Below are 19,080 nucleotides of genomic sequence, written 5' to 3'. Positions count from 1 at the left end.
GCCGGTGTTTGTACAGCGTTCACTGCCAGTGTTTGTAGAATGAACGTGGTGGAAACAGGGGCAGGAAAAAGGCATCATAGAACAGAGCCCCGAGAGGGGTGAGAGTGAGTCACTGACATGGGGGACACGGTTGGTGCAGAGCGCCTGGGTGGGAATTCGTTCGGGGGTGTACAATGGGCAGAATGAAGGCCAAGGTGGCAGAGGCTGGACTAGCAGGCGTGGGGTGGAGAAGTTGCCTGGCCTCATAGATACGATGCTGATGCGGGAGTTTGGGGACCAGAGTCCAGAACCCCAGATCGCTGAGGGAGGGCAGATGTGCTCCTGGCCTCCCTGCTTCTCTTCGTAGAGCAGGACAAGGCTAGTCCCTTTGCCAGGGGTCAGGAGCGGAGCTGTCCTGAGAACGGTCTCTGTGAGTTCTCTTTCTTCTGTCTCTTACCCATCACCAGGAACACGCATCTATTTCCTCCTTTCAGGAACGAAGGGACCTGATGAGTGAGTTAATTTTATTTTGTATTTTAGAACATTTTATTTTTTATTTTTTTCTTTTTTAATAGAAAGTTTTTATTTAATAAATACAAATTTCATAAGTACAACTTTTGGATTATAGCAGTTCTTCCCCCCATACCTGCCCTCCCACCCCCACTCCCATCCCACTTCCTACTCCCTCTCCCATCCCATTCTTCATTAAGATTCATTTTCAATTATCTTTATATACAGAAGATTTAGTTAGTATATACTAAGTAAAGATCTGGACAGTTTGCACCCACACAGACACACAGAGTATAAAGTACTGTTTGAAGACTAGTTTTACTGTTAATTCACATAGTACAACACATTAAAGACAGAGATCCTCCATGGGGAGTAGGTGCACAGTGATTCCTGTTGTTGATTTACCAATTGACACTCTTATTTATGAAGTCAGTAGTCACCCGAGGCTCTTGTCATGAGCTCTCAAGGCTACAGAAGCCTCTTGAGTTCACAAATTGACCTTATTTAGACAAGGCCATGATCAAAGTGGAAGTTCTCTCCTCCCTTCAGAGAAAGGTGCCTCCTTCTTTGATGGTCCCTTCTTTCCACGGGGATCAAGTGAGTTAATTTGACAGGTGAATGCTTGAGAGTCTTTGAGTTGGGGATTCTGGCATGCTGTTTCCAGACCTTGTAGGCCTGAAGTCCAGGACTGCTCATTTCATGGGTTCAAACCACCCAAACCATGGGATCAATCTAGCCTCCTTGTTCTAGCGGATTTTTTTTCTCCAATCAAAACAAATTTTTGGTAAAATGCACACGGCATAAGACGTACCATCCTAGCCATTCTTAGGTGTGCGATCCGTGATCTTCAGATTCTTGATCCTGCTGCGCAACCGTTCCCACCCCCACCCCAGACCCTAGGTCCAGAAACACCGAGACTCTGCACCCACTGAACACGAATGCCCCCAAAGTCCCTCCTGAGCGGTTTCACTTCCTGTCTTCATGGCTAGGACTGCCCTGAGTGTCTCCGGAGGTAGAACTGGCTTATTTCTCTTAGCATCATGTTCTCAAAGTTCACCGCACTGTACCATTTACCAGAATGTCCTTACTTCTTAAGGTGGAATAGTATTTTTGATGTGCTTATACCACGTGTTGCTTACCACTTATCTGTCAGTGGACACCTGGTTGGCTTCTACATTTTCGCTGTTGTGACTGATATTGCTATAAATATATTTGTATATATATACTTATATATACACACATATATATACCTATATATATACATATATAGATACGTATGTGTGTGTGTGTGTGTGTGTGTGGATTCCCAGCAGATCCAAAGCCAGGAGCTTCTTCCGGGTCTTGGGTTTAGAGGCCCAATGAGTTGGACCATCTTCTGCTGCTTTCCCAGCTGTAATCAGAGAGCTGGATCAGAAGAGGAGCATCTGGGACTCGAACCAGTGCTCATATTGGATGCCAGTGCTGCAGGCAGAGGCCTAACTTATTTGGCCACAGCGCCAGCCCCATTGCAGTTTTTTTTTTTTGTCTGTATTGACTAATTTGAAGTCACCTTTTAAACAGGTTTTTGTTACTGGATTGTTGCTGCTGGCTGGCACCTCTCTGTGTGTGGCTGGAACGCTAGCACGTTGAGATTGTGCTTGCATCAGAATCTCTAAAGGAGTCAGCCACTCCTGCTAACAATCTGAGTCGAAATACATTTGATCGGAGTAAATGAGTTTTCTAGACTTAAATAGGAAGTGCCTGGAGAAGTTCGTGGAAACCAGAGTGAGAATCTAGATTAACTCGGTGTGGGTTATGGGTGTGGCCTGAAGCATGTCACTTCCTTTCTGTCTTTTTTTTTTTTTAACCTAAGAATAATTGTGTATTAATTACAGAGTTCAACCAATAGTTTTAAGTAGAATATAAAAAATACTAAAAGGGTAAAGTATTAAGTTCTTTTTTTCTTTTTTTGTTTGTTATATAGTTATTATTTTTTTTTATTTAATAAATGTGAATTTACAAAGTGCAACTTTTGTATTGTTGTGGCTTCCGCCCCCAACCTCCCTCCCTCCCGTGGTCCTCCCCTCTCCCTCTCCCTCTCCCATCCTGCCCCTTATCGAGTTTCATTTTCAATTACCTTCATATACTGAAGATCAACTTAGTATATACTAAGCAAGGATTTCAACAGGCTGCACTCACACAACCGCACAAGGTATAGGGTATTGTTCAACTAGTAGTGTTTTTAAGTTTCATAGTAAAACACATTAAGGACAGAGATCCTACGTGGGGAACATGTACCCAGTGACTCCCGTTGTTGATTTAACAATTGGCACTCTTATTTATGACGTCAGCAATCACCCGAGACTCTTGCTATGAGCTGTCTAGGCTATGGAAGCCCCTTGAGTTCACCGACTCTGAACTTGTTTAGTCAAGGCCGTGTCACAGTGGAGGTTCCTTCCTCCCTTCAGAGGAAGACGCCTTCCTCCTTGATGGCCTGTTCCTTCTGCTGGGGTCTTGTTCACCAGGATCTTTCATTTAGATTGTTTTTTGCCACCGTGTCATGGCTTTCCATGCCTGTGAGACTCTCATGGACCTTTTAGCCAGATCCGAATGCCCCAAGGGTTGATTCTGAGGCAGGAGTGCTGTTTTGGGCGTTTGCCATTCTATGAGTCTGCTGTGTGCCCTGCTTCCCCCGCAGGATCATTCTCTCCCTTTTAATTCTATCCTTCATTATTTGCTTACAGTGGTCTTATTTGTGAAATCTCTTCGACACATACCCTATCTTTTTGATTGGTTGTGTAGTTATACTTATCACTTTACCAAGTGCGCTGGCATTGGTACCTGCCTCCTTGGTAAGATTGAATTGAAATCCCCTGGCACATTTCTAGTTCCACCATTGGAGGTAAGTCTGGGTGAGCATGTGCCAACCTATATATCTCCTCCCTCTCTTATTCCCACTCCTATGTTTAACAGAGATCACTTTTCTGTTAATTTTAAACGCCTAAGAATTATTGTACATTGATTACAGAGTTCAACCAGTGGTCTTATATAGAACAAACAGAGCAACAACAACAACAACAAAAATACTAAAAGGAATAAAATAGTAAGTTGTTCCTCAACAGTCTAGACAAAGGCTGATCATGTCATTGTCTCCCATAGTGTCCATTTCACTTCAATGGGCATCATTTTAGATGCTCATTTAGTTGCCATCGATCAGGGAGAACATATGATATTTGTCCCTTTTGGACTGGCTTATTTCACTCAGCATGATGTTTTCCAGCTTCCTAGATTTTGTTGTAAATGCCTGGATTTCATTGTTTTTTTTTTTTTTTTTTTTTTTTTTTTTTTTTTTTACTGCTGTATAGTGTTCCATAGAGTACATATCCCATAGTTTCTTTATCCAGTCATCCGTTGGACATTTAGGTTGATTCCATGTCTTAGCTTTTGTGAATTGAGCTGCAACAAATATTGAGGTGCAAATGGCTCTTTTTTTCTCCCCTTTAATTCCATTTGGGTAAATTCCCTTTATCCTTTCTGTCTTACAACCTGACCTCGTGGCTTGTTCTCCTCCAGCCCCCAGCTTAGGAGTCGGATGATGGGGCGGGGACTCCGAGGGAGCAGCTGCTGACTCCTGCAGCTCTGCGGTGTGATCTCTGACATCATTGCTCGCAGTGAGGTCCTGTATGACTTGGGTGTGAAGAGATCATCGGAACACCATCTAACAAATGCACTTGAGTCTAGCTGAAGTCACAGCATGGGTGGAGTCATGGGTGCTTAGTAAGTGCATTCTATATTTGCAAGATAGGTTCTTGTCCTGGCAGCCACAGGAGGTAAGATACTTCTCGGCAAGGCGTGTGGAGCATGGCTGAGCCCTCCAGGGGAGCTGGGGTGTGTGAGCGTTCTGATGGCTGTTCTCAGTTATGTCTTCCTTCCTGCCATCGCTCTGCTCTCTCAAGGGGAGTCAAGGCTCTCTGACTGCATGGTGAGAAGTAGCCTGCTTCCCTCTATGTTCATAATCTATTTATGAACGGCGATGTTGGCCCAGCAAAGGTACAAGCATAGTGTAATCAAGGAGTCTCTACTGAGCCCTCAGCTCCATGCCAGGTATTAAGGGGGGAACAAGACATACAAGGTACTTCTGCAGGTCTGTGGAGAATGGCATTGAAAGATAAGCTTATTTCTGTGCAAAATATTTTGAAATCCATGCATGTGAGGGGTCTTCTAAAAGGTCATGGAAAACTTGTTGTATGGTTTAAAATGTTTTCTTTTTTTCTTGCACCAAAATAAACTTACCTTTAACATGTTTTTTAGAAATGTATTGAAGAGCAGAGAGGACTAGGTGTTTGCCTAGAGGTTGGGGAGCCGCTTAGGGCACCTGCATCCCACACTGGAGCATCTGGGCTGGAGTCCTGGGACTCTCCTGATCCCAGCTTCTGCCAACGCACACGCACGGAGCTAGAGATGATGCCTCAAGTAGCTGGGTCCCTGCCACTCACATGAGGCTCAGATTAAGTTCGCAGCTGTTGCAGGCATTGGAGGAGTGAACCAGCAGATAGATTTGTCTGTCTGTCTCGCTGTCTTTCAAAACAAATAAATAGTGAATTTAAATTGACCAACAAAAAAAAAAGAGAGCGGCAGAATAAAGTGGAGGGGGAGGGGAGAGAAAGGGAGAGAGAGAGAGAGAGCGAGCGAGCTCTCTATTGATTCACTCCTCAAATGCCCACAAGGCCTAGCCTGGGTCAAAGCCAGGAGTCAGGAGTTCAGTCCAGGTCTCCTATGTGGGTGTCAGAGCCCAGGTATTTAAGCCATCACCTACCTGCTGCCTCCCAGAGTGTGCATTAGCAGGAAGCTAGAATCTGGAGTGGAGCTGGGACTTGAACCCCAGGCCCTCTGATAAAAGGGATATGGGTCTCCGAAGTGGCACCTGTGCCCAACGCCCACCTCCAAACTTGTCTTTCACTTCCATTTTCCCGTGAACTTTTTGAAGTACACTCATATAAAATCTGATCACTACTCTGAAAGAATTTACTTCTTATTTCTAGCGGTCACACCTTTCATTATAGAACATTTGCCTGAGACGATTTGCTCCCCAAACAGAACAGAACGAAGCCAGTAGCTTTAGACAGTAGATGCCATAGGCCTTTAGAATAGGAGCAGGAAGAGACCCAGGGCTGGAGAAGATGGCTGGTTTCTAGTGATGGTCCCTTCCTGAAGAGCTCAATCTGGTCGTACTGAGATAGCACAGAGGAAACGAGGCAGAACAGAAGCCTAGAGAGTGGACAATTTGTAAGGTGATGAGCCAGGGTCAAGCAGCCAGCAGAACACAGCTCTAAGGGCAGCCAAAGCCACCGTGTCCAGTGCCAGCACAGGACCCAGGGAGCATCCAAAAATAGCCTCGTGGCAGCGAGTCAGATGGCAAGAGCCAGAAGTCTCCTACTCCTATGTCACACTTCAGAGTTTCCTCTAAACAGTTGCATAGTCAGCGTCTGTGCCATTGCAGCCGCGCGAGGAGAGAGCGGGCCCGTAACTGTCACTGTGTGACAGAAGAGGAAGCTGGCTTTGCACAGCGATATGAGTATGGGACATAGTGCATGCTGCCGCTGCCACTGAGGACTGCCTTCGAGTCGAGCCATACAAGGACCCTGGGCAGGACTGCACGTTGGGATTGGCTGAAGTCCCGAAGTCCGAAGGGCACCGTAAGCTTGTCAGGGGAGACTGTGTCTCCCTGCACATTTGCCCGTACAGGGAGCAGAGCGGGAAGCCAGGTGCCCAGGAACCTCCTTCAAGTCCAAGGAGAGAAAGAAGCTCCTGTTGCCTTGGGGAGGGATGTGGGAGGAAGCAGAGGGGAGCACACAGGGAAGTGTGCCTTTTAAGCCCATTGAAGAGGAAGAGCCGGGAGCCAAGCATCCAATTAACTTGACATTTCTCGCAGCCCAAATATCTGAGGATATAAGAAGAGAATTTAATATGTGGAGGCTTGGGAGAAAAGTGACTAATAGTGGGAAACAGCCCCAGTTTATTTAAAAAATAGGTCAGGCCCAAAAAATCCAATAGATTCTTTCCCAGCAGTTAGTGAACCAGGAGACAGAGGGAGTGCTGTGTGGGTGCAAAGCCATTTTGATTTGAAGCAGGCATTGCTGTTATAGCACAAAGAGACAGCCAGAGGCCAAGGGGAGGCACGGAGACACGGTGCACTGCCACCACTGCCAGCACTGTCCCCAAGGGCTGGCTTCCGTGCGAGCCACCCAGGTCCCCTGGAAGTGACTGCCAGACTTGGCCAAAGTCTCACCCAGCCCCTGCTCTTTCACGGTCATACTGAAGTGTTCTCTGGCACCTTTGGCTGCCTCTCTGCCAGGTGCCCTTGGCCTGGCTCTGACGTCATCTGGGAACCTCAACAGCATGATGGCAGTGCCAGGTTGGCATCCGAGGGCTGCGTCAGCTCAAGGGAACAGAGAGGAAAGGACAGGGCAGGTACTGTCCTCGGTCCATCAGGGCAACAACTGGGCAGCTCGTGGAAGGTGAGGATCATGGGGTCTCAGCCCTCAGGTTATTTTTTTTTAAAAGATTTATTTATTTATTTGAAAGTCAGATTTACACAGAGAGAGGAGAGACAGACAGAGAGAGAGAGAGAGAGGTCTTCCATCTGCTGCTTCACTCCCCAGTTGGCTGCAACAGCCGGAGTTGCACCGATCTGAAGCCAGGAGCCAGGAGCTTCTTCCAGGTCTCCCACGTGGGTGCAGGGGCCCGAGGACTTCTACTGCTTTCCCAGGCCATAGCAGAGAGCTGGATTGGAAGTGGAGCAGCCGGGTCTCGAACCGGTGCCCATATGGGATGCCAGGGCTTCAGGCCAGGGCATTAACCTGCTGCACCACAGCCCCAGCCCCAGCCCTCAGGTTCTGATTCCACGGATTGAGGAGTGAGCTTGAGATCCACCTCTACGATGGTGAATGGATTGGAAGGCACAAGCACTGTTTGAAATCAGAACGCAGATTGTTTTGCTCAGAACATTAATTTCTAGACATGTTTAGAGATATCTTGAGACAAGTGGTGCCTCAGGTATTAAATCTGCTGGCTCTGGACCCCTCCCGTGCCCTCTTGGAGGGTCGCACTTCATCCTGGCTAATTAAAGGCTTTAGAGGATTGCAATGAAGCAATCTCTTTAGCTCGTCTGTCCAAACGTACCTGACTGTGGAGCCTTCTCCTAGGAGGTCCTATTCTGTGCAACACAGTGTGGGAAAATGCAACCTATACCAGTGGCTGTCATCGGAATAGGACTCTGGATCAGAATCTCCTGAAGGGCCTGTCAAATGCAGGCTTCTGGGCCCCAGGCCAGGGCTTCTGGTAAGGCCCAAGCATTTGCATGTCTCTCCAGCCCCACGAGTGATGCTGATAATTTGAAAACCACTGTCTTTGAGCCTTCTTCGAGCCCTGGCTGAGCCAAGAGCTCTGGTGGGTCTCCCTGGCAACCCTGGGAGGGTGGGGACTGAGAGTGGTGCATGGCAGGGCCCAAGGGAAGGGGCTTTCAGGAAGACAGCCATGGGCTGAGGGAGCTTGACTGTAAGGCAACAAAACGGTGTGAGGATGGGCTCTGCCAAGATGCCAGAGCTGTAGTCAGAGACCCGTGAACAGGGAGGGCTGAATGGGTGACAGTAGTGGACGCTCTGCAACAGGTGTCCGTCGATGGACTCGCCACCTGTAGGCTGGGCTAGGAAAGGCAGATCTGGAGAGTGTGCCAGAGATGCCCCCTGCGAGGTGCCCTGAGGGCGACTGCTGGTGAACGAACTGGTGCGAGCCAGGGAGCCCCAGAGGCTGCGTGTGGGAAGATGGCAGCATCTTGTAGGACCAGCAGCATCTAGACCTGGCCCCTTGCCCCAGCTCTGGGCTTCCGGCCCCTGAGATAAGAGGCAGTGACTAGGGCCAATTGTAGCACACTACTTCCTCTGGGGAGGTGGACTTCAAGAATGCCTTGCTCGGAACCATCCTCCAACTCAGACAGCAGGAAATATGGAGGCAGCTCCAAGGGTGGGACGAAGGCTGCTATTGGTCAGAGGGGGACAATGGCGATAGGAAAGGCCCGAATGGCCAGCAGGGCTCTTGCTGGCCTTGCTGCTGCCTGATCTTGCGCCACTGCCATGTTCTGTCGCAGCAAACTCTGGTCCCTACCTATTGACGCAGATGGTTTAGAAGAGCTCCTATTCCTGTGACGATTAATGGCATGGGCCGCAGTTTAGATCACAGCCTTGTGCCTAGACACAGGCATGAAGAAAGGGTGACACTGGGGGAAGAAGGGGCTCTGGGCCCAGATGGACAAGGGGAGGGGGTGAGTGTGGTGGAGAAAAGATGAGGTGAAGCCTGGCCTGGAACCCTGCTCCTCCGCTCCCCTGTGCTGTCCGTACCCTGCCGTCCTCTGTTCCCTCCACGGACCCTCCAGGCCAGGCAGGCTGCTGCCAAGGACAGACAACTCAGGTTAGAAAAAGCTCTCTTGACATTTGGAGAACAGAGCAGAATTTGGCTCCTCCAGTGAGCCTCTCATTCTCAGAGAAATCGTTTGAAAGCCTGGGCTGGTGCCAGTAGAAGCCATTTATAGCCCAAAGGGCTGGGGTTAGCTTCAGCTGCCTGGTGCAGACGGCTCAGGCTCCTCCGCTCTCTGCAGCCAGCCTGCCTGCTCCGTAGACCCATCACCGCACCCTGCTTCCTTAAACCTCCCCCATGACTTCCCTGTTTTCTTGGGGGTTCCAGTTGCAGATCCACCTCTGGCTTGCTGCTGTGATCCTAGACAAATTCCTTTCCGTACAAGCCCTCGTGTCTCATCTGCCACAAGGAGCCTGCCACCTGCTCCCATTTAAGCCCAGCCGCCTTGGGGAGGTATCCACCTGCGCCCACCTTCACGGAAGCGCTTTCCTGTTTACTCAGTGCCTGTTAACCCTCTTTCTGTCCCCTTCCCCCAAGACTGGGCTTCCTGCCAGGCAGAGCTCTGCTGCTCATCTTTCTGCCCAAAATCTGGCTGCTGACCACTGATGTTAAGAGCATGGGCTCTGGTATCAAACAGGTATGGTTTACAGCCTGGCTCTGGTACTTCCTAGTTCTGGGCTCTGGCCAATCAACTAAACTTTTTACAATCTTAGTTTTCTTGTCTGTACATTTCAGCACCCCATTGAGTTAGCATGAGGATTCATGATGTGCTGTCTGTAAAATGCTTAGCACAGTGCCTGCAGCACAGTGGTCTCAGTCAGTGTCAGTGTCGTCTTCATGGCCATCACCATCACCATCCCCTTCCCCATCATCACCATCACTGATCCTCATTTTGAGGTGGAGGTGGAGGAAGTAGAAATCACACTCCCCGAATCCCCACCCTTGCCTGTGCAAATCCCACCCACCCTTCAAGGACCAGCTCAAATGCCCCTTCCTCAGGAAACATCTTCCTCTTGGTCTCCAGTTTCTGTTTCCACAACAGAGCATTTGGTGGAGTCTGGGTCTGTTCACCTCAGCAAGAACGGGAAGGCTGGGAAGATCAAAAGTCATTTATTAGGGAGATAAACTGTGCTGGAAATGCCCCCAGGAAAGGCCAACCTAGAGACAGGGCGCAGTGGTTGAAGGGTCCTGATCAGTGGTTGGCGTAGAGAGTAGAAAACCAGGGTAAATCCTGACAGTGGGTGGGGATTCTAAGCCGATCAGGAAAGCAGACAATATCAGATGACCTCCAGGAAGCAGCAGTGCCCTGGGCCTGGACCCTTGGCAGGGGGAAGGAAGAGCAGGCAGGGCTCTTTCTAAGCCTTGGGTCCCCAGGTCCCCAGATAGGACAACGCTGGGGGCGATGGTGCAGAAACCATTATCAGAGTAGACGGCAGGGCAGAGAAAACAGAACTGGATCTCAAGGGGGGTAAGGGCACAATCTCCCAAGGCAGGAGGACTGAAACGTCCATTGGCAAGGGGCTTGGGCACGGGAAGCAACCTGGAGCTGTGATGGGTGCCGCTATGGGGAGACTGAGGCACTGAGGTTCTAATCATTTGGGCTGAGCATCCCATGTGATTCCCAGGCCTTTGGCTGAGTCCTTGGCCAACACACAGGAGAGTGTGAAGGTGGCCTTCTCCCAGCTCTGGATACCGAGTGTGGCTGAGGGAAGGGTTGGCCTTCTGACTTCATTGACGACACGTCCATCATCCCCCAAGACCCATCCCTACATTCCTCACATCTTTCCAGGGCCACGAGTGGGCAGCCAGAGGAGCCAAAGGCCTTATGTTCAGATCTCCTCTCAAGGGCCTATAGGGAGACCCATCTGGATTCCTGTACAGGTTCCTATTTGCCTACAGGGAATCTATAGGGTCTATACATTCCTTGTTTCTCCCACAGGCCCCACACAGTATCTTGATGTTATAGGTGTTCCACAGACATTCATGGAATTGGAAGCAGCACCCCACGAAGCTGAATGTCCAAAGAGTGAGGGCTACTGCTGCTTCCCGCCCACTCGCGGCTTCTTAGAGAGACCACACCTGAGTCTCGGACAGAATGTAATCCTCTGTGGACCATGGTCATCTCTTGGTCTCGTAGCCTGTGGCTACGGAAGTGAATGCTCCCTGCCCCCCAATCCATGGATCTGTTTGTCTCATGCAGTTCATGGCCATGATAGACACTGTGTAAGTTGGCTGTTGGATAGAGAGTCTCAGGGAGTCCCCATGGAAAAGAACCTTGGAGTCAAAATTGAATGACAGCTAAGGGGTGCCAGAGGCCCCTGTGACCTTGACCATGTGAAGAAGTTTAAATGCAAAAGTCAGCATCAAGGTTGGAGTCACGCACTGAGGCTTCTTTAGCTCCAGAGGTGACTGCAGCTCCCCGAGCACCGTGTCCATCTGGATAGATGAGGCTGAGGGGTCTCTGGCTGAGCTGTGTGGAGGTCGACTTTGCTCGGAGCACTTGCATGGACATGGGAGTGCAATGTGTGGGTCACATAGACATGGATGAGGCGCAGTCACGGAACTGGAGAAGCAAGAACGCGTCCTCCTCACTTCCTCTCTTCCTGGGTCCCCTGGTGCCTCCACGGTCCTCAGGGGGGACCGACTCTGGCTGCTCCCCCAGGTCCATCTTCACTTCCCTCTACCCTCCTGCCCTCGGGGTCTCTCCCACCTGAATCGCATCAGCACCCCACCCCCGGATGGTTTCCAAACCAGGGTACCAGCTTCAGTTCCTCTTCAGAAGCCTGGGATGACATTTCCTTTTCTTTTTAAGTATTATTCGTTGTTCTGATATTTACAAAATAGCACTTATTAATAGCATACACTTAAAAATATAAACAAACACAAAAAGAATCAACTGCTTACAATGTAACACCTCGCAAAGATCACTGACAACTCTGGGGCGTCCCCTGAGTCCCCTCTTCACACTCGGGCGTGGATAGGTTCTCACCATGAGAATATGGCTCACACCACAAAGTCTTCTCCCTCGTGTTCTGCATTTGTAGCTCTTTCTGCAACGTTTCCAATGGCTGTCTAGCAATCTATCCAGGGGAGGCACTGTTGTTTGTTTTATCAGTCTTATTTTGTGGAGCATCTAAGTTAACTCCTATGTTTTGCCCTTGTGGGCAGCACTGTCAGGAAATTGTTACAGGGACAAATTTATGATTTTCCAAGACTATTCCTTATGATAAATTCCGTACAATATGTAATTACTGGGCTGAGGATTCATTCTGTTTACCACTTCCGGTGGGCTTTGCCAAACACCTTCTAAGGGTTCTCAACCTGCTTACATTCCCACTAGAAGAAAAAAAAAACCACTAGAAGAATATGAAAGTAGTTATTTTTCTGCAACATTGCAACTGCAGAATTTTAGTCATTTTAGAAGGGGATGGAAAGCTTAGCTAGTATTTAAAAATTATACGTGGTTTTGTTTTAATTTTAATTTGCCTGATTTTTAGTGAAAGGCGGAGTAAGAGAAAGGAGACATCTTCCACCCGCTAGTTCATGCCCCAAATGGCCACCATGACCAGAGTTGGGCCAGGCTGAAGCCTGGAGCTTGAAACTCCTTCCAGGTCTCCCACATGGGTGATAGGGGCCCAAGTACTCGGCCCATCTTCTGCTGCTTTCCCGGGCGCATTAGCAGGGAGCTGGATTGGAAGTGGAGCAGCTAAGACTTGAACTGGCACTCATATGGGATGCTGGCGTCACAGGCAGTGGCCCAACCTGCTGCACCACAGTGCTGGCCCCAGGAATCCATCTTTTATTATTGGTTTGTAAGAGCTCTTTCCATATGAAGGGTGGTGGGCTTTGTCTGCCACACACTCCTATGTCAGAACACATTTCTCAGTGTTGTTTATGGTGTTGATTGACTGGAGCCACATTAATGTCTGCTTGCTAGACATCTTTTCTTATATGACTCAATGACATTTCGAATTCCACACATCCAGATTGAAATTCATTACTTCCCCCCACCCCCAACAGCTGCCTCTTCTTGCTGACTTGCTGATTTCTGTTCATGTCATCACCATTTTCCTACTCACCCAGGCTTGAAATGTTGAAGTCATCTCTGATTCCAGCTTCCCTCTCTTCCCTTACATTCTGTCAGTTGCCAACCCCTATATATTCTATTTCTGCAATTCCTTGGCAGGCAGTCCCTTGGGCGCCCCAGTAGTTCAGGTTCTCATTATTTCTTGGCTGGACTTTGACAATCGCCTCCCAAGTTCATCCTGTGCCTCCCCAATCCCAGTCCCTCCGCTCCTTTCTCCTCCTTGTTGCTACCACATTCATCTTCCTAAAGTCGAGCTCAAACAGAGAACTCCCCAGCTAAAACACGGCAACATCTCACCACCCTCTGCAGTATTTAGTTACCACCTCTTAGCCTGGCCATGATTTCCGTTCAGCCAGATTCCCCACCGTCGCAGCCAAGCTGTTCCCAAGCAGGTGCTTTCCTGCCACTTCATCTTTCTGTTCCAACCACCCCTTCCTCTTCGAAGGCAGTGCCACCATCTCCACCTACCAAAATCCATTCACAAAACCCTACACCTTCCCCCACTGCCAGCTATCCCAGGGTTTCCTGACTCTGAATAGAATGTTCTCTCCTTTGAATGCCCAGAACAATTTGCTTGAACAACTTTTTTTTTCAGAAAAATTTATTTATTTATTTGAAAGGTAGGGTTACACACACAGAGAAAGAGGGAGAGACAGAGAGAAAGGTCTTTCATCCATTGGTTCACTCCCTAAATGGCTGCAAATTGCTGGAGCTGGGCAGGAGCCAGGAGTTTCTTCTGGCTCTCCCATGTGGATGCAGGGACCCAAGCACCTGGGCCATCTTCCACTGCTTTCCCAGGCACACTAGCAGGGAACTGGATCATAAGTGGAGCAGCCAGTTCTGGAACCAGCACCTATATGGGATGCCAGCACTGCAGCTGGCTGCTTTACCCACTGTGCCATAGTGCTGGCCCCTTTGAACTTCTTTTGTAGAACAAACCTTGTTTCAGCACCTATTGGATCAGAAAGCAGAGTTCTTAAGGGGAACAGTCCCCAGTATCTGTTTCTGCACAGTGCCGTGATGTCATAGGTGTTCAGTGGGTATGGATGGAATAAGAAGCTATGCTCCATGTAACTGAGTGCCCAGGGATCGTGGGCCTCTGTTGTTCCCTCCCCAACATGTGCAGCCTCATGGAGAGGGTGCATCTGGCCAGCCACTGGCAGAGTGCAAGTGCCCTTAGCAAGAACAGAGCTGACTGGTGGCCTTCAGAACCGGAGACAGGGCTGGAATCACCTCTTCACCCCACGATCTGTGGTTATTGCAGTGAAAGGTGCCCAAATCCATTCATCCCTGTCTCATACACATGGCAGATACTTTGAAGACTTGTTTACTTTTTATTTGAAAGGCAGAACAATAGAGAGAGAGGAGAGAAAGAAATCTTCCCTCCACTGGCTCACTCCTCCCTCCAGGGCTGGGTCAGGTTGAAGCCAAGAGCCCTGAACTCCATCGGGGTCTCCTACATGAGTGGCAGGAGCCCAACCACTTACATGGGCCATCATTCTATACTTTCCCGGGTCCATGAGCAGGAAGTTGGATTGGAATTGGAGCAGCCAGGACTTGAACTGACACTCTGATATGGGATGCCGGCGTCCCAGGCAGTGGCTTAACCCACTGTGCCACAGTGTTAGCCCTTTTGTAGATACTTCATAAGTTGCCTATTGGAGGAAGAATCTCAGGGAGCCCCTATGGAAAACGGGTTGTTGGAATCAGAGTTGAGTGACAGCTAAGGGATGCTGGAGGCCCTGATGACCTTGACTGTTCGTGATGCCTGAATCAGCTAAGAGTTTTTCCCTCCTTAATCTATTTAAATAGAGTCAATATTGGGGTCAGCTCCATGCAAAGAGCCCTTTTCGGCTTTAGAGGTGACTCTGCAGCCTGCACGGGAGTGTGCAATTGACACAGTCTATTTTTAGCCTCCTGGAGACTGTGACCAACATCCCAAGCTGGGGTGGGCACACCTGCTGCATTCTAATGAGGCAGCCTCGCTTGCCTCTGCCAGCGAGCCTGGGCTCTTGCCGACCTGAATTCTGATGTTGCTAAACTGGGAAGTCTGCTTATTTCCCAGAGGCATTAGCCTAGATACGCCAGGAAAAGGGGACCGTGACCCTCCCCTGGCTCGCTTGCCTCCAGCCTTGGACACAGACTGTGCCCCCAGCATGAGCGAGGGGCCCTACCCACTTGATTCTTGATCTGGCTTTGTCCTTGGAGCCTCCTGTTCCCTTGCAGAAAACCAGGAAGTAAGTCTGCGCTGACCCAGCTCACAGATGGGAAAATTGGGTCACAGAACAGCATTATGACCTTTAGTCTCTGTACCAGGAGCAGTAGTAATAATAAGGCACTTTGCTTCGAGTAGTGTTCTAAAGTCTTTATCTGTATAGACTCATCCACACAGCCTGACGGTTCTTTCCTGTAGGTTTTTATTAGGATCTGTGTTGTATAGGGGAGGAAACTGAGGCACAAGGATGACAAACGACTTTCCAAGGTCCCGCAGTGGAGGAAGAGCAGAGCTGGGTCTCAGAGCCAGGCGGACCGGCCCCAGGGCTTGCACTGGGAGCCAATACCTGTGCCATCCGCCTCTTGTTATCTGTTTTACATCTCACTAGAGCCAGAGTGGGATCCAGGACCCAGGTTCCCAGCCGCGGAGGGGCTGGCTCTGGACGTTGCTGCGGCTCTGCGTGGGAAAGCTCCACCCCGAGCTGAAGCCTTTCTTGTGCCCAGCCCACGGGGTCTTCTACACTCCGGGGAGAGGGCTCTTCCCTGGTGCTGTGGTCTGAGCTTCTGGGCTCCACTTGCTCTCCCTGGAAGAAGAAGCTCTCTGAGCCCCATCTTCTTCTCCCTCCTCCCCTGAGCCTGGAGGAGTCGGGGACCTAGCTGGGCTGTAGCTTCGGGGGTTAAGGGGAGCGCTGGGCTGATTGCCAGGATCGGGGGACTGAGAAGGAGCACCACTTCCTGGTGTGCAGGCGGGAGGTGAGCCACGGGGCCTGTGTCCCAGTGCTATAGGGCAGGGCGCAAGACAACAGGTGTCAGAACCCAGAACCTGCGGCCAGCCTTGGAGAGCCAGTCCCTTCTGAGCGTGGCGCTACCTGCGGGGTGGAGAGAAGCCAGGGCTAAGGACGCACTGAGCTCAGCCTTTGCTAAGCACTTTAACAACAGGAACTTGTCTAATCCTCAGGACGAGTCTAGAAGGCAGGGTCCACTTTACTGCCACTTTGGAGATGGGGAAACTGAGGCAGCAAGCAATGACTAACGTGCCCCAAGGTTGTACAGCTGGTGAGCGGCTGGGCTGGGAGTTCGGACTCAGTGGACCAGCTGTGGGCCGCACACACACACCCCTTGGCCGCCATGCCGTGCCCTGCGGCGCTGCCCGTCTTTTCTCTTCACTGGGGGCTTCTTAGTCTGCAAAGGAAGACATTACTGCCCTCGTTCACCAGAGAAGCGGATCGGCTCCGGTCACCCACTAGTAAGAGCTGCGACTGGATGAAATCCCGGTTAGCTAGGCTCCTCAGTTGGCGAGCCACCTCCTGCCAATCACAGCCACCACCCAACCGCCAGGAAGCCCGAAGGGACCATGCGTCCTTCAGGGCTGGCGGCTGCGTCTGATTGGAGGAGGAGAGGGCAGCGGTCCCGGAGGGCGGGACTTGGGCGTCTGTGTCATGTCCCGCCCCTTCTTTTCTCCTCAGGTGAGCGGTCCCCCGGCTCAGCCCCCTCAGCCTGTGGTCCCGCCCAAGCCTGTGCCCTGCGTCCACCATGTGTCCACCCAGCCCAGCTGCCCGGGACGGGGCAAACTGTCCAAGCTGCTGAACCCGGAAGAGATGACGTCGAGAGATTATTACTTCGACTCCTATGCCCACTTTGGGATCCATGAGGTAAAACATCATGGGGCTGGGGTCGGGGGGAGGGTGAACTGGGACGAGCTGGGACGAGCCAGGTCACTGCTATCCCGGCAGCAGTTTCTTCTCCCTTCAGCATCACTGAGTGGGTTCTCCCGGGGCCCCTGAACCCCTGAGCTCTTCGTCCACCGATTCCTCTGGGAGGGGCAGGACCTGGAGCAGTGAGCAGGTGCCAGCGTTGTCCGTGTGTCCCGTGGCCAGAGAGGGGGCAGGGCGGAGCCCCAGGTTTCTTTTTCATCCCGGCACCCCTGCTTCCTCCTGACCCCAAGCCTGGATGGCGTTGATAACTGCAAGGAGCTCCAATATAGGCAGCCCAAATATTTTTCTTTCTTTTAAAAGATTTATCTGTTTCTTTATTTGAAAGGCAGAGTGATGGAGAGAGAGAGAGAGAGAGAGAGAGAGAGAGAGAGAGAGAGAGAGATCTTCCATCTGCTGGTTCACTCCTCAAATGACTGCAACAGCCAGGGCTGGGCCAGGGTGAAGCCAGGTGGAATCCTTGGTTCCTGGGATTCCACCCGGGTCGCCCACGTGGGTGGCAGGGACCCAAGTACTTGGGTCATCTTCTGCTGCCTCCCCAGGGGCATCAGCAGGGAGCTGGATCAGAAGCAGAGCAGACTGGATGCTGGCGTCACAGGCAGCACCGAACCCGCAGTGCCGCAATGCCGGCCCTGGCAGCCCGAATCTTTAGGCTGAAAGGGCCTCCCAGGGGTCACGATGTGGGTTCCTTAGGCCAGAAAACACCTCCAGGGGGAGAGATGCAGGAAACTCGTTGGGACTCTGGCCCAGGTCTGACACCTGCTTCTTCTCTGGGAGTGCTTATGTCTTCATGCCTGTCGTATGCCACAGAGGGAGAGACAGATGTCAGCTTTAGAAAGAACACAGCCTCCTAAGAGAAGGTTTCCTGGCTGGGGCTGGAGCAGAGTGTTGTCCACCCTGCACACCCCACATTACAGCGCCCTCTCTCCCGCCCCCTCCAAAACAAACAAACAAACAAACAAACAAACAAAAACCTCCTAGGACTGAGTGTGTACTAAGTGCCGGGCACACTAAGTACACGACATGAATCATCTCATTTAATCCTCATGAGAACCCTATAGAGAAAATAGCTCCTTATACCACGAAGACAATAGTGAAACAGGAACAAAAGTCCACTTGCATATGAATGCATTTTAAGACCAAGTCTTCGGGGCTGTGTTTGGTGCAGTGATGAGGCTGCCGATGGGCATGCCCACGTCCCATGTCAGAGTGCCTGCTTTGAGCCCTGGCTCCTCCACTTCCGGTCCAGCGTCCTGCTAATGCACACCCTGGAAGGCAGCAGGTGACGAGGCCTGAGTACTGGCATCCCTGCCACCTGTGTGGGAGACCCGATGGCATCCTGGGCTCCTGGCTTCAGCCTGGTCCAACCACAGCTGTTGTGGGGATCTGGGGAGTGAACTGGCAGATGGGAGAGCTTTTTGTGACTTTTAAAGAAAAAAAAAATCAAATAAATTTTAAAAAATTAATTAACAACTACCAACAAGCGTTGAAGCTCCCCTTCCAACTAGATGGGACTATAAGCTATGGCTCTGTCCCAACAGCGGTGCTGCCACTGCTGGGAGGGTATTTAATACCAACAGCCAGCATTTTGAAAAGTGCTTATTGCATACTGGGCGTTGTTGATTATTGGCCCAGTTCTGCTCAGGGCCACCCTAGGAGGTCGGTATTGCTGTCTGCACCCATTTTACGGATGACTCACACCCTTCAGAATCAGATCAAGCCTGGCTCATCCTTGTGCTGCCTTTGTGCAAGGCCACGGGCTAGAAATTTAACCCTCACACTGGGCCCCAGGGACTGCATTGCTAACCACCGAGCCATACTGCCTTAGAAACAAGTTCCCCTTCTTTCTTTCTTTCTGGAAACTTCAGAAGCACGTGGACTGATGAGTCCTGGCTGGTCCCTCTTGCAGTCCTCTGGGGAGGGGCTTAGGCTCATCACCGTGGGGAGGCTCAGGGGTTACTCCCTGAGAATTGCATTTGGCCTGGGGCCCACAGAGTGGGGGCTGGGGACTTGTGCCCGGTTCTGAGGGTCCTGACCCTGGATGGGCTGGTGCCACCTCAGGGCGGCGAGGGAAGCTGCTGTACCTTCTTTGACCCTGCTCCCCGATAGAGTGGGGCTAGCATTGGGCATGGAGCCCTGGCCGAGGCCCGGGAGAGGCTCTGAGAGGCAGAAGGGCCTCCATCAAGA

The 19,080-nt window shown here is 50.8% G+C and overlaps 1 protein-coding gene across 1 annotated transcript in view; it reads left to right on the top strand.

The window, feature by feature from the left end:
- Positions 1-19,080, top strand: part of PRMT8 (protein arginine methyltransferase 8) — a 103,019-nt gene that overhangs the window by 20,763 nt on the left and 63,176 nt on the right. The window contains exon 2 of the mRNA XM_062195462.1: positions 16,648-16,833. Coding sequence (XP_062051446.1) covers positions 16,648-16,833 — 186 coding nt within the window. The remainder of the gene's footprint in view (positions 1-16,647; positions 16,834-19,080) is intronic.

This window comes from Lepus europaeus, chromosome 6 (assembly GCF_033115175.1).
Source record: "Lepus europaeus isolate LE1 chromosome 6, mLepTim1.pri, whole genome shotgun sequence".
NCBI classification, from domain to species: domain Eukaryota; kingdom Metazoa; phylum Chordata; class Mammalia; order Lagomorpha; family Leporidae; genus Lepus; species Lepus europaeus.
This window is presented reverse-complemented; position numbering and strand designations above follow the sequence as displayed.